The sequence below is a fragment of the Ctenocephalides felis genome, unplaced genomic scaffold, assembly GCF_003426905.1.
Source record: "Ctenocephalides felis isolate EL2017-DRISC unplaced genomic scaffold, ASM342690v1 CF-g0.4_SCAFFOLD_03571, whole genome shotgun sequence".
NCBI classification, from domain to species: Eukaryota; Metazoa; Arthropoda; class Insecta; order Siphonaptera; family Pulicidae; genus Ctenocephalides; species Ctenocephalides felis.
The window spans coordinates 54323492-54342271 of record NW_020539725.1 but is presented as its reverse complement, the minus strand read 5'-3'; the positions used below and the strand labels follow the sequence as shown (position 1 = coordinate 54342271).

The 18780-nt window shown below is 30.7% G+C and overlaps 2 protein-coding genes across 2 annotated transcripts in view; both read right to left on the bottom strand.

Moving 5' to 3' along the window:
• Positions 1 to 645: 645 nt before the first annotated feature.
• Positions 646 to 7267, bottom strand: LOC113386280 (E3 ubiquitin-protein ligase RNF123-like). Its single transcript, XM_026624071.1, has 22 exons — positions 7058 to 7267; positions 6434 to 6789; positions 6220 to 6376; positions 5911 to 6155; positions 5539 to 5802; positions 5244 to 5463; positions 5064 to 5138; positions 4711 to 4879; positions 4358 to 4489; positions 3930 to 4062; positions 3677 to 3818; positions 3443 to 3544; positions 3137 to 3265; positions 2688 to 2931; positions 2460 to 2622; positions 2236 to 2377; positions 1965 to 2099; positions 1710 to 1898; positions 1317 to 1496; positions 1093 to 1222; positions 824 to 1001; positions 646 to 760 (listed from the first exon to the last, which is right to left on the bottom strand). Exons 1-22 carry the CDS (start codon positions 7265 to 7267, stop codon positions 646 to 648), a joined length of 3810 nt encoding a protein of 1269 aa, XP_026479856.1.
• Positions 7268 to 7839: 572 nt separating this feature from the next.
• The window catches only part of LOC113384420 (patched domain-containing protein 3), a 112156-nt gene continuing 101215 nt past the window's right edge, over positions 7840 to 18780 (bottom strand). The window contains exons 9-13 of the mRNA XM_026622133.1: positions 10489 to 10671; positions 10222 to 10352; positions 9851 to 10063; positions 9573 to 9782; positions 7840 to 9498 (exon numbers count right to left, since the gene is read on the bottom strand). Coding sequence (XP_026477918.1) covers positions 8332 to 9498; positions 9573 to 9782; positions 9851 to 10063; positions 10222 to 10352; positions 10489 to 10671 — 1904 coding nt within the window. The 3' untranslated portion in view covers positions 7840 to 8331. The remainder of the gene's footprint in view (positions 9499 to 9572; positions 9783 to 9850; positions 10064 to 10221; positions 10353 to 10488; positions 10672 to 18780) is intronic.

Below are 18780 nucleotides of genomic sequence, written 5' to 3'. Positions count from 1 at the left end.
ACTTCCCAACACCACCAGGCCCTCGGTAGTGCGAGCTTTTTCTAATATCAACATTGTTTATAAATTTATACGCAAAATTTATTAAAAAATATAATTTTTCATACTTAAAAATTTTTGTATTAAAAATGATTGCCGAAATCCATTTTACCAGGATTTTGTTTTCCTGTTTTTGTTTTGAATTGTACTAGAGCTTTTGGAAACAAAATTTTAGGTGATCATAAATTTGTCAATATCAAGTGACATTGGCAATCAATATTCAATAATAACTATCTTATAAACTTATAAAATTTAAGAAACTAATATATTTTCATTTATTCATTATTAGCTAAAAATACAAATATTATTAGAATTAGAATTTATAAACTTATGTAAACAATAGATATTTAGTATTCAAGCAATCCAAAAATTGACCAAAATTGTGCTGCAATTTTTAAGTGATTATGATTAAGTAGCTAACATCTTATATTAGTTACAAATGTAGAGTAGTATTTATTACCATCAATACAAAATTGTGTTTTTTAGTATTGCTTAAATACATAAAAAGGACTAGTATAATAAAAAAAGTATTTTTTTAAATAAAGTATAAAAACAGTTTATTTTTGGTATGGTTTGCCATTTACAACTTTTTTTGTGTATTTATAGTCGTCAAGAAGCAGGAAGAACATGCAAAACGGCACCTTGAAGATCGTATACTTTATCAATTCGGGCCATGCAGAAGAAACATTTTCGTGAATTCATTAGATGATGAGCTATGCATGCACTGAGGAAAGAATTTGTTATAATTTAGAATCCTCTTTATTAAAAAATTATAAAAATAACTTACGCGCAGGACATGTGTCCGCAGGGTGAAAAAGAGGCACTGAGGGGTCTTGCGTAACAAATTGGACAGGCAACATCATCGCCCAAAATTGTGGATGCACTCAGTAAATTTTGGTATTCTTCCAGGAAATCGAGGACTTTGTGTAGCTGTGTTAATTCACTTACGCTTACACTATTAGGAACTGAAAGATAAAATAGAGATAAAGATCTAATAACTAAGTTTGGAACATTGGATAAAATGTTCAAAATTGCACCATATTTTATTACACTCACAATTGCTGAAAGAAAATGTCTCCACTGGAGGCGGCACATTTGGTGGCAGCGGGACAAGACCTAAAGTGAATTTCAAAGAACTCATTTGAAATGAAGGTTCGGTCAGTAAGGCCCGACAAACACGAGGTACCTACATAAAAAAGTATTAAATCAATGAAGTTTCGCATAGATTTCCAATATAATTTTGAGTACATATTATTATATGATATTAAAAAAACTCTTACTTGCGGCATTGCTGAATCTTTGGCGAGAATCTCTCCATTCAACAATCCTAAGAGAACTCCAACAGCCGCTGATAATATTGAGAAGTGACCAACGACTCCTAAATCAGGAAGACTTAGACCTACTGCATGTTGAAAGCATCCTGATGCACTACTTACACGATTCAATATTTGGCAGATCAACTGTTGATAAATCAAAAATATATTTTTTGATTATTTACATCAAAATTGCAAAGTCATATAGAGATGGTATGAAAAAAAAAGTCCAAAATACTGAATCTTTTTGTGGTAACTACCCAACACTCATTGCAATTTTATTTTGAACAATGATTTTGATTGTGAATTGAAAACTTAAATTTTACATTAATTCTGCAGATATATAATTATATTTTTTACCTGTAATAATCTAGATAAAAGTAAATCACTTGCTGGCAAAGTTTGATCTAAAAACACTTGCGGTGCCACATGTGTCACCATTTCCACGACTCTCAGAAGAGAAACTGTTAATTCAAAGCAAGTGGCGCATATTTTAAGCTGACGAGATTCTATGTAAACACGTTCAGGACGAAGAGAAATATTTTGAATCTAAATGTACAAAAAACAATTAACCAAACGTATTCTAGTATTAATTTGGTTTATTAGTTAAATTACCTCCTGTAGCATTCCAATAAATTCGGAAAACGCCCAGTTCAGTTGATTCAAAACCGAGTTTATAAATGAAGTAGCCAATTGTTCTTGTTTTAATAATTCTCCAACATGTGTTTGAAACACTTCTGATGGACATGGCTCTATGGGATTAAAGAACAATTTGGCAACAATTAATAATTATTTGGTAATAATTGTGACTTGAATTATCTCCTTTCTTACCACAATATCTGTGAAGAAGTCCCGTATCAGACATAGTTGGATTAGGTCTAGGAACTGGGGCCAAAAATCCTTCAGGTGCTCTGGCTTCACGAAATGCAAAACCACGTCCCTGCCAAAAACGTACAAGAAGCCAATTGCTCTGCGCCCAAGCGCGATTTTCATATGGACGAAGGAGGGATCTCACCATGCTGACACGACTATAGAAATACAAATTAAAAATCAAATATAATAAAAACATAATTAAATCTTTGATCTTTGCTGATGAAGAAATTATTTTACCATTCTACTGGTACTCGCTCCATAGCCCTCAAAGAAGTTGGACACATAGCCAAAGAACCAAGGCCTTGAACCAGACTGTCTTTGGAACCAGCCAGAATCACTCTGGGGTCAGAAAAGTACATGCAAAGCCAAGATGCCACTCCTTCTAACAGTGGAACATATTCTGAAATATATTTATGAATTACACCTTCTGAAAAATTTATTTTTAGTATTTTTTTATTATGTTACCTTCTAAATCTTTCGGCTTTGGTTGATTTGCATGGCCTAAGTCTCGGACAGCAGATGTCAATTGGCATAAGGCTTCCACGTAAAAATCGGGCACGAAGGCAAATAGTTGACCTTTATTGGCAGCAGCATCTTGCAGGGCTGCCAAAACGATAGAAGTCGCCAAGCATATATCACGTCTACGTAAAGGCGACGTTGTTAGAGAACGCGTCCATGCCAATTGTCGGGATAATTCTTCAAGTCGCTTCTGAAATGAAGACAAAGAAATATATTATATTAATCTAACAAAAAATGTGTATATATATGCACTGCTCTAAACTTTTTATAGAAAAACTTATAAATTATTTATAGATTATTTTCTAAAGGATGCGGATGTAAGATTGATTGAATATACCAATATGTATAAAATGGTGAAAGCGGTTTCAGCATGTAATTTATTTACTTTGACCTACAATGAAAACACGTTCAGATTCTTGAAGAATGGCCAGAACTTCACTAGCTGTTTCATAGTCGTCAACCTTTTCAGTCTTCTGATCTCGAATTGCAGATTCAACTGTTGTTCCATTGTTTTTTTCAGAAGCCTTGAAGGTGAAATGAGATTTGATATTAATATTTATTTTAGATGTATTATAAATAACAGAAATTAATTGATTTTCAAAAAAAATAATCCTTGAAAAAAAAACACAAAGATGGCAAAATAATTCAGTAAATATATCTTTCGAATAATTTTTCTTAATAACTAATAACATAAAATTAACCTGCAAGCCAGCAAGCATTTCCCGGTGAACAAATTGCTGTCTATCACGAGCATCCTTCAACGCAGCTGATAGTTCGGCCTGATGATCTCTCAAATCGCCGATCTTTCTCAAAATAAAGAAATAAAGTAATAAATAAATTAAATATTTTAATTGTTTCAGTAATTGCTTCAACTACAGAAATCTTGCACTACAACTAAATAAAATTCATCGACATTAAGATTAAATTTTATAAACCTTGGTCAATTGCCGATGTGCAAGAGCATGGTAATACATGATGATTCCATCCAAAATTTCATATCGCGATGCCCTGGCGTCTATAGGCCCTGGACTTATAGGATTGCTGGCCCCCCTTGAGGCTCCTGTATTGTGCGCCAATCTACTTAAGAAAAATATTACAACTAAATATTAAAGTAAACCAAAGTCAAATCCCTAAAAACGAACCATCCCAAAAGAACAATATTTCCTAAAATTATTATTTTACAGTTACCTGGATAATAGAAGTTGTGCACTTGGTTGGTTCATGGCCCTGGCAAGTGCCGGAAAGACCGGAGTGTCGGAGTTGGCCATCGGTTGTCCGGATGGCCCTGCGAGAAAAAGGCCGAGAGCGGCATCCATAATATCTGTGCACAGAGAAAAGGAAACCTGTACAACGATTAATATTCGTCTCATAATTGCACCAGTTCTCTATTAGGGAAAATCTCAAAATAGTCATAAGAATTTTAATCGTTGTTTGATGAATTATCTAACACTGCCAAAGGAAAGCATATCTTAAGGTATAGGCATACATCTGTGGATTATGATGTACGAGCAATTCAAATAGCAACTTTTATTTATGATATCCAGTTATTAAAGGTATATAAAAAGCATATTATGATATAATTTGTGTATACGAAATATATAAAAAATTGTACAAACCGGACTCACTCATATCGTCTAGATCAGGATCTTGGACTGGGTTTTCTGCATTTACAAGCGTCGGGTGTTCATTCCCTAATTGTTCTATTAGATCCGCTCTAAATACTTTTCTAATATGTGATAATACACCTCCTAAAATAATTAATTTAAGAAAATTATTCATTTTTATTATTATTCTGAATAATTTGTAGTTGAAATGCTAACTTTAATATTTTTATAATTCTGTTTAGGAGTTTACATTGGAGTGTTAAAAACAGCTTTACCAAAGAATAAGGGTGAATTATGTTACATAAAATACTAACTCATTTCAAAAAGAAAATTTTAGTTTTACTGATCTGTTTCATTTATTTTACCTAAACGATCAATTCCATAATATTCGACACTGCCATCATAAAATAAGCGACTTGGTATATGTGGTTCCGTACGTCGTTTTTTGGGTTCAGATTCTTCTTCTCTTGTCCAAATTCTTACCAGGGCTGTCAAAAGTCTATGAAATGTGCACAAGGAAACTGGAGGCGGAAACTGAGCAGCTATACTCTGAGACAATAATATTTATAGTAAAACCGTAATAGAATAAAAATTAAATTAAACTTAAAACTCAGTTTTTTGTTTTCAATTACTTGATACACTTATATTCTGACAAATTGAATAATCATAGAACTACCTTGAATTTTAGAATTATTTTACCTTCATTTAGAAAACTCACCTTGCTATTGATCAAATGATCATGAACGTATCTACGAAATCTCATTGTGAAGATTTTTCTGGAAGATGGATCAGTCTAGACCGAAAAATAATTGTACATATAACTATTTCATAGACATTCTTAATTTATTAGCCATATTGATCATTAATGTTGATATTTTTGACGAATGTAGTCGTTTACCTTAGTACCATCTGAATTATCTAAAAGAAGCAGAAGCATTTCCACTTGCATCTCTTCTAAACTAGAAGTAGCTTCTCGGATTCTTTGCACAGATTCCATATACGATTTCTTATATCGATCACGTTCAGGATCTGGTGAATTTGATGGCCACCAAGCATCGGGAACAACATCCGCCAGATTCGGTTCATCAAGTGGTTTGAGATGCATGAAATTTGCAAATCTACTAAAGTTTATATTAACTAAACACGTGTCAACTTAAAATTCATAATATTGAAAAGACCAAGTTGCGTCATACCCAATTTTTCGAAAAAGAAGATTCATCAGCATAAATTTCCTGGTTTGTTCGTGTTTTAGCACTTCGCAGAGTAGAGATAAACTCGTTTTTTGTTGATCGAATTTGAGATTTTTAGAAACTTGTTTGTAAGTACATAATATGCATTGAAACATGTTGTCGATACATTTTCCCATTTCATGCTCCTCACAGAATGACCAGAAGGTATCAAAGAGGGCTAATAATCGACGATTAGTAGTAGGAACTTTTTTGCTGTTATTATTTTTGCTAAAATACACAATAATATTCTTTAAGAGATAAAACAAGGAATAATTATAAATTTTTGAGCATCACTTAAAAAAGCAACTGGCGTTCATCAAAGTGAGATTATTTTACCCGTTTTTACTTATGGAAAGTAGTGTAGGTACAAGACAATCCGCCACAATATAACTGTCTGTCAATAATGGTCCTAAATTCTCCATTATAACAGAAGAAATTCTCATATACACAGCATCCTTCGACAACAAAGACACTGAAGTACTAGTATCTTTCCCATTTTGCATTTGGTCAGACAAAGATATCAATTTCATCAAATATTTCAAGAGAAAATTAGCTTTAATTATATCTGCATGAGGAGGTGCCTGCAATAATACCAGTTACTTCAATATATAAATTAGAAACTATTATACACAATGTGCCTTGTACTTGTAGTGGCTGGTAATCTTCTTCTGGATAGCGCAACGGTGTTCCTCCAAAATTTGCGCAAAGGTTGTCATTGTAAGCCAAAGAAACGGCTGGAAAAAAACTTATACCAGGCCCTAGAATTAAGGAATCGAATGCTACTCCCATATTTACACCGTTTCTGAAAAATATAATACATTAGTCAGATAAATCTACACTGAATTAATTATTGCTTTACCTCAAGAAATGCACTGTTCCTTTATTAAGATCTATGCAAGATCCAATAATATCACCACTCAGCCAAGCTTGTCCATACTTCGAGGTCGAAACATTCCATTTTCTAATTCTGTTTCCATCAAAAGCATATGAGTTGATGGTATCACCAACTCCTGCATCTTGAGAAAATCGACATTTAGATGTACACCAACCGACTTGCATGACTCCTTTGGTTCCAAGTTGTACTTCAAATTGCCATTTTCCAGAAAAAACACAAACATTGGCTTTGATTGAGGCAAAGTTGCTTTGAGACTGCACGTTGAGTCTGTCTGGACTTATCATGAATAGACCAGAATGTGCAGTAGTGTCAAAACGAACCTAGAAAATATTAATTGATAGTGATTTTTAATATATTTATTTAACAGTTTTATTAATTATCATACTTAAAGTCAGGCAAAAAATAAGGGAAAATACTTGAATTTGGAATAGGAGGAATAGGAGAAGACATTGTCCAATACATTTTATTTTACTTTGAGCAAAATACAAAATAACTTTTCAATATTATTAAATATGTATTAAATAAGGTTTGAAGCAGAGTCTAATTTTTACAGTGAATATTTAAATGTTCTCAAAAATCAATTATTACCAAAGCAGGACCCAAACGTCCATCCCTAACATCAGGAGGCGCGACATATCCAGCTGATCCTTCCTGCCTTAAAAAAACCTTAAGCCAAGCATTAAGGTCATCAATTAATTTCATTTCCTGATCCGAGTCAACGGCCTTTGAAAGATCTTGAAGTTCACTTTTTTTATATTCTTCGCCAAATACATTTTGAATGATCTCCCTCACATCCATCGCATATAAAATATTTTTTAGGTTCGGCAACCAGTCTTTTGGTGTTTATTTATACATTTTTTTATTAATTTTTTAATTTATAAAAAAATTGACATATACAAAATTTGTGGTCAAATTAGGCCATGATTAGTTAGAATATGTCATTCATTTTGAAGTATCAATTGTAAACACTTTTGTGAAACTCTGGTAAAATTTTTATCAAGTAATGTAAGAATTGGTAGAAAATGGATGTCGGTTTTATAATATTTTTAATTGGGTTAAAGTATTTACTATTTTTTCGCTGTTTTTCTGTTTTATTATTATATGATATGAAATGATAAATTAATACAAATTCTATGGATTATTTAAAGGTATAATATTGAGATAAATATATTTGAAAGAATTGAATAACTCATAAATAAGCAGAAATTTTCAAAGTATCATCAGGATATTATGCATTAGTAAAAAAATTAATTTAACTTAAAAAATTATATTTATTACAATTGTAAAAAATACATTTATTTAGAATAAAATATTAAAATTACATAACATAAAATTCAACACCTATTTGAATTAATAATTGAGGTGTTATTTTATGTCGTCATAACAGAAATAAGTATTAGAGTTACTTATATTTCTATATATTTACATTGTATCTAAAATATATATACACTAATCTAATTACCAATAGATTACTCGTTAAAATTGAGATTTAACTATTACATAGGTAGCAAAATATATAACATTAACAGACCAGTATTATCTACACTATCAAAACATTAACAGTACATTCTAGCACACTATTTTTCCAGTTTGTCAAGGTCTCTATTGGCAAGCTTATAAATTAGTTTGATATCGTATGAAAAACATTATATATAAATAAATAGATTGACTAATGTGATCTTAACAACTAAAAATGTCATTTAAAACAAAACACCAAAACAATATTTAAAAACACGAAAGCAAAATCAATTAAAAATTTATAATTTATTTAATGTTCCTATCAAACTTGATTTAGAATCTTACCACTGAAGGTAAGGGATGACACAAACATGAACATTTTGTCAGCTATTTGCTTCTATGTGCTAGTTTGGATTATATCTCATTTTCGAATGGTACAAGCTGTGTTGAGATGAATATTTTTGAGGATTCTGCTTGTACATACCTTCTGGTGGAGAGTACCTTCTGTATCTATTCATTTCGTCGCTGTATTTCCTAGTACTTTCTTCTTGAGATGATCGTCTTGAGTTTCCATAAGACAAATCATCTCCATATTGCCTCCAATCTTCCCTTGAAGGCAACCTCTCTTCATAGGACAACTTTCTTTCTTCATATGATAATTTTCTTTCACCATATGGAGAAGTTCTCCTAGAATCTTTCCTTGCTTTAGCTTCATTGAAACTCCTTCCACGTCTCCAAGCTTTTTCAGCTTCATGACCATATATATCCAGCACTTGCACAGGTTGGAATTGAGATGTTACATGTGCTGATCTTCGCCATCCTTCCTCATAGCGCCTTCTTGTGTTCTCATCCTCTAAGGCTTCCCGACGTTGACTTTTATTAGAACTAGATTCGCTAGTGTCTTCTCCAGATGTACCAATTCCTAAATCTTTATCATCGCCATATAACTTGTATGGACTTCCCAAAAATGTTTTGCCGCCATAAGGGCTACCAGCTAGGGCGAGTTGGGAGTTGTTTGGAATTATATATGGTGGTGGGTACCTGTCTAAATGTGAATCTCTAGATTTATCAGATTTGTATGTGCAGGAACCTGGTCCAAATAATGATAACAGAACAGGCAGTAAGAATAATCCGTGCATGGCTCCAAAGAAGATAACGAGGAACACCATTTTGAAGAATACTAAGAAGATATAACTTCCAGCTAAAACCAGAGCAAGGACTCCAAGAATAGTACTAAAGGATCCTTGCACTATAGGAAGACCTAAAGAATATAAACATTCCCGAACTCGTTCTTTTGGATCTTCTGCTTTTGATGACATATACGCGTAGCAGATGTGCGCTGTGAAATCTACGGAAAATCCTATGCACATAATTAAATTAATCATAGAAACTGAATCTAAATTAACATCCCACAACGACATGTATCCAGCAACTCCGAGTTCGATAGAAACAACACTGAACGCAACCCACAGAGAACAAAGGAAATTTGGTATAAATACAAAGGAAATAATCATCATTATGATGGCACCAATTATCATACTTTGGATGGATGTCGGACGAACCAATTCGAACTGAAATAGACGACACACAAATTAGTACATTTATATTTTTAATATGGAAAAACTTGTAATAAATAATAATTTACTTGATCGAAGAACACAAAATATGGATGGAAGACACTGGCATTCAAAGGAGACTCATGACAAATCTGACGCAAAGCTTTGACCATTTCCTTCTCGTGATTTGTATCACTGATGTTGACAGCTTGAATTAGAAACCTGGATGCTTGGATTCTATCACCGGCTTTATTAAAACTTACGTCCAGAGAGAACGGATTTGCCGGGAAAAGCCATAGCTAAATTGACAATAAATAAATGAAAAATTATGAATTGCAAATGGCATTTGAATTGTATCAATTTGTACCTCTTTCAAAGCTTCTAGGAAAGGTTCTTCTTCGTCCATGGTTATATTGAGGTAATCATTGTTGCGTTCAACGTAGCTCAAGAAGCTCCTAAGCCAAGATTCTGTGTACAATGGCGATGTGATGTAAGATGAATTTTCTAGTCGTTGCGTTAATGTTTCTACTTCGTTTTGAATCCAAGGATCAGAATAGTTGTGCTCTCCACTGATTATAACCTAAATAGTAACAGTGACCATTAAACAGTTCTTACAAATTAGTAAAAAATCAAATAGTAATTGAACCAAAAAATAATATGAAGCAAAAATATGTATCACATCACATATTTGATAACATAGTTGTTGCGTTGTTGGTTATTATAATCTGAATATCTTACTTGTATTCTGTATGGAAACTCTCTATAGTACTTATCCTCTCGATCAAAGAATTCCACTGAATAGGAATCAGATCTGGATAATTTTCTTCGCTCTAAACCTTCTCGCATACGTGTCAGTCCATAACCAGCACCTTAAAAAAAATTAATTATTTTTTAAATTATTTTGATACCATAATTTTTACCTACCCTAATAGAAAATGAGCATCCTTCTCCATGACGAGTATGCTCGTCTATCACATTTTACTGATTAATATTAATATGATTTACCTGCAAGATAAGCAGCAAATGCAATTAAAATGAAAGCCTTAACCCATCCACAGTTGATGGCTGCTGCCACTTTGTCCCTCATGAAGGCCATCAAGACGTGCTCTTTGTTGTCTATTGGATGATGAGGATCGGCAGGGTCAACACCACCGGCACAGAACCAGAGGTACAGACGAGATCGTTTCTCTGAAAATTATAATAAATATTTAGTTTAACAGATTAAACATGAATAAGAAATATATATGAAATTATTCCCGCAATAAAAATAAAATCAACATTTGCAGAACAATATATTCGATAAAAGTTGACTGACTTGCTTTGTTTTTGAAAGAAGTCTGGTCAGACTAGTTAAAAATGTGCCAATTGATCATGAAATATTTATGATGCAAATTATTTTAAGCAGTATTTTCTTAAATATTCAACTAAAATTACCATAAAAATAATATTTATTACTTGTTTAAAAATTCATTCAATCCAAATTCAGATTCATTCATTCAACTACTGGCATTAAGAGAGTATTTGTTAATATTTAATTACTCGTTTAAAAATACATTCGATTCAAATTCATTTATTTATTTTAGTACTTATTTGAGATGTCTCTTAATAAATAATTTAATAGAAATAAATATTATTATAATGAGAGAGGAAATTTAGTATACTAATTAGATATTTATATATAATTTGAGGGAATTATATAGCAAAGTGCATTTTGTCTTGTCAGCCAAAATGTTTCTATTACACAATTGAAAATCTCTATAATAAAATAATAAATAAAATTAAAGTTTGAATTTAATAATGAAAAGTCCTTAAAAATCACTTATAGTACTAACTTTTAGAATAATGAAATTGATGGTACTACAAACAGTTTCTGTGAGAAAAGCTAAACTATTGTGATTCAGACATCGCCTAAAATATATTAATAATAATTTAGTTTATTTGTATACATAATTTGTTGATTTAGTTTATTTATTTATTTTATCAACACACGGATTTTGTTCCTAATTGATTAGTTTCCCTAGAATCATCAGAACCTAAAATTCATTTTAGATCTGTGTAGTGTGATTGGTTTTATCAAATAGATTTCATCAAGTTTAAATAATTAAAATTTTATATTATAGTTACGTAATTATTGCAAAGATAAAATTACCAATAACTCCATATAGTAAAATGTTCTTGAGTTATATTTGCGGCAAACCAATAAGGAGACCTTGACTACTCATGGATGTATTGTTTATCAGAATCATTATTATATACAGAAACCTGATGTGAATATAAATTTGCACAAAATTTTGGATACAGAAGAGTCGCATATGTTTCATAATATAAAATAAAATAAAAATGTTCAATTATCTACTTTTACAATATACCAAACAGTATCAATATCTAAAAATTGATAATTGTAAGTAATTCAAATAATACATCAAACAGCTTTCGATTTCGCTTGATTATTTTATATTCAACTTCTTGATCTGATAAATTAATAATATAGGGTCCGCCAAATAACTTTTTTTTTTGAAAATTCTATAAAAAACTACTGATTTTTTTTTAATTTGAAATAAGAGTTTTGGTTTGTAAGGGAAATGCAAATGGTAGCCTAACTTTTAAATGGTTGCCAAAAAATCAAAATTAATGCCAACAAAGGATGCTAAAGATTCAAAATGGCTGCAAAAGTTAGATGGCGGACCCTTTACAAGTTGACAAAATTTTTATATTATGTGTACTACAAACTTGGATAAAAAGGTTTCTTGATGATCAGTCGAGCAATGTTTTGAGGAATTAGAACAAAAATTAAACATTATTCATCAACGGCTTCGAATTTAAGTTTGACGATTGTGATGAAACGTTTTAGCAGTCTTGGAATCTTATAAGTCCACAAATAGAATATAAAAATTCAATAAATAAAAATATCGACAGTGTTTTAAAACTCTGTCCATTGGGCAACAGTTTGCTTTGAGAGTATATTAGCTCGCCTGTAGAGCAAGTGGATAATTCTTATTTCCTGCGAGTCGACTCTTTGGTCCCTAGTCAGTAGACATAGATGACTCTTGAACAAAATTCAACTCTTTATAAATTAATCTTTGTTAGAAGGTATAAAAAATCTTGATTAGACTGATTCAGAGTTGTTTACCACGGGAAAAATAATATAAAAGATAAAGATTTGACAGGGGCTTGATATTGGTGAACTAACTCTTACAAGGTAATGATTTGGTCATAATTAAGGTCTTTATAAATATTTTTTATAATATTTTTAAAATGTTGTTTTTTGACTATATCGATAACCAATGGGTATATAATTCATTCAACATTACTAATATTTAAAAAAAAATGGGACTATGTATTTGCAAAATAGCAAATATGTAAATAGTCTGCTCAGTCAGGAGAAAATTGATGCGTTGACAGGAAAGTTTACATAGAACGACATGTGCTAATATTATCAAGTATTATCAATCAAAACATCATCGATCAGAATATTGACTTAAATGTATCATAATATTATAGAATTTGACTTGAAGACAGGTTTATATTAGACAAGGTGTAAGTACAAGATTATATTATCTAGTAATTGAGAATTAAAATAAGATAATGTCGATTTATCAAGGATATTAAAATTATTGATACTAATAAATGGAAAGGAAGAATATTAAAATTTTAAGAAAAATCTGTGATTATAAAATATTTGAATGCCAAATATAAGAGTATGAAAAAATTTAGATATCATGCAGCAGCAGTTATATCCATTTCTCTTGAAGATATGAATCTCACATTTGGTTAAGAGCAAGAACTGGGCTTACCAACAAGGTTTCATCAAATTTCAAAAATCACCCGTTAAGATATTTTAATAATAAAAAACCTTTGGGTTGCCTCCTAAAAAGCAACGTTATTAGGGAAAAGTTTCATCATTACAGATCATACACAAACAATCTCTATTCAAATTAGTTCAAAATAATGTCTTAAAATGAGAGCACATTGTTTTTCATTTTTCAAAAACTGTTACCAAACAAATAACACAACTAGGTCATAAAATATAAAATATTCCAATGTCCTCGCAAACTGATAAATTTTTTTGTGTCCTCATAAAATAATGGATGCAAACTTATCTTTGCAAAACGATTATATGCTTGTCGTCATTATTAATGATTTTAATGCAACAGATAACATATGGAATCAACCGGAAAACAATAAATATTATTGATGCATCTCAAAATGGCAATAAACATGAGATTTATGTAGAACAAATTTGTTGTTCCATATATTATAGTTTTGTTTTGATGCTAATTTGTGGTGCTAGCACGCATATTGCTCTGATAATAATTTTTATGGAAGAAGATCAGATAGTTAGAGGTCCTTTAGACTTTGCATCGGATTTGTACTGAATTGCGTTCTATATAATTCCATAGAAAATATTTTTTGCCACGTATGTACTATTATGGCCTAATAGTCTAATGGTAACAAATGGTAATAAAATTAATAAATATCTACATAAGTTATATTTATATATAGGGTAGGGCGGAAAAGATGGGTAACTCCCTCCGGAGTTATCACTCCGATTCAACTCCTCCCTTGGAGTGAATCCGAGTGGAGTTTTCTCACAGGATTTGTCATATCCGACTTCCCTAAACTAGTACTAAATCTGTTAACATGTCCAGATATTTGCTTGAGATTTTTTACTAATACAAAGACTTGGGTCGAAAGAAGTGTTTTTTTCTCGTCTCACAGACAGTTTTAGGACTTTTATAATGTCTCAAAATAATGCTATTTTGTCTTCTATATTCTGTATACGATAACGTTTGTCCGTAAATGAGCTCTTTCAATGGTATACAACCAGCTAAAAAATATTTAGTATTATATAATAACTTTTACAAAATTATGATTTTATAATTGTGTAAAAGTAATAGTATGATAGTCAAACTACCTGATGTATAATTAATTCTCGAAAAGTAAATAATAAAAGAATGTGAGGTATTATTATTTTGTGGAAAATATTATATACAAAGATTTGTTCTTATTTCATATATAAGGTTCACTGTATTATTTTCATATAAAAACAAACATATTCAAAGAATTCTATATTTTCTCTTCAAAAATAATTACAAAATTGGTTTTGATTCCCAAGTTTTTTGTCAATTTGAGATTTTCATGCATATTGAAATGCAGAAAATAGTATTTATTATAATAAAATAAACAAAAATGTTTGAACTATTCATAAACTATTTCCAAAGTATCAATAAATCCTTAGATATGTTAACTAGAGAACACAATTGTGTCAAGTATTATGTTTCAAAGTTGTCGGAGTTGTGGAGTTGTTAAGTGGATATAACTTTTCTATAAAGCGGAGTCAAATATTAATCGATCCGGCTTCGGATATGATAAGCTCATCTCTAGGCGGAACACAAAGGTCCAATTTAATTTTGAGCAATTATATTGTAAAATCCAAACCAATAGTATCACAACAAATAACACATATCATATAAACAACTATCTGACTATGTTCAGTAAAACGCCCAGCTTATCATTGTAGAAATGTGTTTTTTGCTGTTTTCCAAAAAAAATTCACCTGGTCAATTATATGATCAGAGAGCAAATAGGTCCAAGTCTTTTTTTAATTTTTTATGAACATAGAACCATAACATAGCGTTGCCGTAACATCTTTATTTTATCGGAGAATTGGCCCCTATATTAATTATGTATAATACACTTACCAAGCTAACCAAATAATTTATAACTTGATAATCGCGCAGAAAATACGTTTCACCCAGTTTACATAAAAAAGTATGTTAACGACGAAGATGAGAAACTTTCTATAAAAAATCGCCTGATCTATTTCTTTAACCAATTTCAATATTTATCGCCCATAAATGAATAAATATGAATTTTATGGATGCAATTTATTACGCATCCCGAACGTAACCGTCGGAGATAAAAGCAAGAAGCAACCTTCGTTGACGACGCATAATACACCTCGAGCGCTTTCACCTACTTTAGAAAGTAAAAATCAGATATACTCTAGCGAACAATATTTGGTAATGAATATTACGAAATACTTTCACATAAATCAACATATGGTCCACTTATTGAATGTTTAAAGATTATCATACTTACATATTACGTTATGTATAAGTGCCTGCATAATATTTTGTTGACACATTTTTGATAATTAGAAATTTAAATAATTATTCACAGGAATTTTCTTTATTGTTGAATTTGGTGAATAGGTTTGGTATGAGTAATACGGGAGCATGAAGGTATTATTAGCGCAATATTTCATGAAATGAATAATAATTCTGTAAATATCTGTGGGACACAGCTGGGGTTTAAGATCCGGGCGTGAAAAGATTCACTACCATTATCAAAAAGACAAGTAAAGTTAGGAATTTATTAACAATAATATTTGAAAGTAGAGGACAAAACATAAATACACACACATCCATTTTTTCTGAGGTATGTCAAAATGTTTAGTAACCTCTAAAACGTGAAGATAAGCAAAAATTTTATTTTAGATTTTTGCCTTGTGAGACGGCCATGCTACCGACTGAGTTTCAGTTAAAACTTATAAGCCAATTTGATGACTTGAAGCTTGGTTTGTTTTTAACATGATTTTACATTTATGTTTGTGTCGATATAATTTTTTTTTGCTTTTGCATTGGCCTCCTATTTTTAAATCAGAGATAAATTGAAATACTAAGTGGCCAGTTCTCTGATAAGATAGATGTGTTATTGTAAGCTATGTTAAGGTCTATCTTCGTATGAATTCTTAGCAACAAACTGTTAAAACCTTATGTCCTTGCAGTTCGATCAGGTGTTAAACCTAACCTACAAAACGCACAAACGTCTAATAACAATTTTATCATAAGTGCATTAGAAAGATGATAACCTCATTGATCGCACTGATGGTACAGCGAATACATAGTTTTTGATAGTTTGATATCAATTCATACGAAGATAGACCCATAACATTTTTCTTTTATCATTGGCTCTTAATTGTTTGTTATAAAAATCGTTTAATCTAAGCAATTAAGATCAACTAAAACCAGTAAACCATAATCTTCTCCGTGATCTACAGATCCACTTTCTCCGGCCCATTTCTTGCCAGTTTTAGATAATTGTGAAATCAGGTATGTCATCTGACCTTACTGCACCAATTACTATAATCAAGCCATGAAGTATAGATGATCGTTTGTTTAAAGAAAGTTTTATTTGTAATAACATTGTATTAACCTAAGATTAATAGGAAGAAAATTATTTTCCCATGAAGGATTTCCATAGAAAGTCATAATAATGATAATAAAAAATATATCAGGAATATAAAAAACAATTTTATTAAATTGTATGAAAAATGATATATTTTTTCCAAATAAAGTTGTTGGCTAGAAATATAAGCCAAAACATGACCTTTTACCACAAAACATGACCACTTTTTCTCAAAAAAATGCTGTACTGATTTCAAAAATTTAAAAGCCATTTGGTGACCTTGAAAAGGGCTCATGTTGATTAGTTTTACATGACGATCGGTCCAACTGTTTCTTCATAAAAATTTTCATTCAATACTTAACTAACAAATAAGTACCAATATATCTGTTATAACCTTGGACTTATTACCTCAACTTTCTTTAACAAATATGGTAATGCTTTATTTATTCTGTTCCGGTAAAAGTAATTTCACTTTACCCATATTCACAATTATTTAGCAAATATGTCAAATTGTCGCACGAATTATTTGTACACACAAATTGCCTAATTCCAACCATCTTTTATTGATATTTGGATTGTTTATGTGTATTTAAAGAATGTTTGATCTTCTCATAAAGAATTTTGTAACACTTTCTCGATGCTTTATTACAGAATCGTTCGAAGAAAGTTATGCAACGGATGACGTGAGAGGAAACTTTGTCCTGCGGCGAAATTTATTATGTCTTTTGATAATAAGTTTGTTAAATATGAAATATAAATAAATTAAAAGCCAGAGGCGCCAATTTACTACACAATGGGATGATTTTGATTGAAGAAATGATTGATGTTGGACAGGTAGATCATTAGAAAACGATCACTTATTTTATTGACGTTGAAAATTGGACAATGACAAAATGTGAAGATAATTTACATTGATAGAATAAATAAATGTGAATAATAAAATTTTATATTTATTCTACAAAGTCCTTTGAGCAATTATGTTGTAAAAACCAAACCAATGATATCGCAACAAATAACACATATCAAACAAACAACTATCAAAGTACAACTATAAGTAAAACTCTCAACTAATTGAACAATGTATAAATGTAACGGTCCTTTATCCTCCTTATATTTGGATATAAGATTTGGACTTGATCTGGTATTTCATCAGAAATATTTATCAGCAGAGTTGGAATAATATTTAATTTATCTCTTGTAAAATTACTTCTATGAACTCAATTTACTTTTATATTTACTATTTTCTTTTATTGTTTACACCTTTGCTAAGGTAAAGGTTTAGTTGGTGCTTTTTACTCCAGCCACATGTAAGATTTTAGTAAACTAGTGGTGCATGGCATCGTGCGCCTTAAGTCAAATTGCTTGAGCTTTACGTACCAAAAATTTAAACTGTTTATCAAAGCTTTGAAATATTTTTAAAACTTTGAAATAATTAGATATCTGAAAATTTTGAAATTTTTGAAAACAAGATTTCTGAAAAATTTGAATTTGTTTTTTTATAATTTGAAAACGTTCGAAAGTTTTGATTTTTTTTTAAGAAATTACCCTACTTTAACTGCGTAGAGACAAATAAAGCGCATAACCGCCGTATCGCAGTCTAATAAGTAAAAATTGGTATTAATTATTAAAACCTCTATAAAATATCTGATAATTTGATGCGCATATGTAATTAATATTCATTTTTGACCTCCAAATAGTATTTTATTTACTTTTTTTATTAGATCTCTGAAACCACTAGACCTTTTTCCAGAAAATTAATAAATAATTTTTTCTGTCAATACAATTAAAATGTTTCTGAATAAGTCAAATCGGACGCTTCGTTCTCGTAAAAATTGAATTAACAGCACGTCTTCCCGTCAATACAAATCAAATGTTTTTTTGAATTTTTCAAATCGGCTGATCCGTGTTCTCGAAATCGGTGACGAAAGTTTGTATCCGCAAACACACATACGTACATACACACACATACACATACATCAATTTTTTCTAAAGTATGCCAAAATGCTCAGAAACCTCTTTTATTTTTATTTTCGACTTTTTTACGATTACTTTAATATATATATATATATATATATATATATATATATATATATATATATATATATA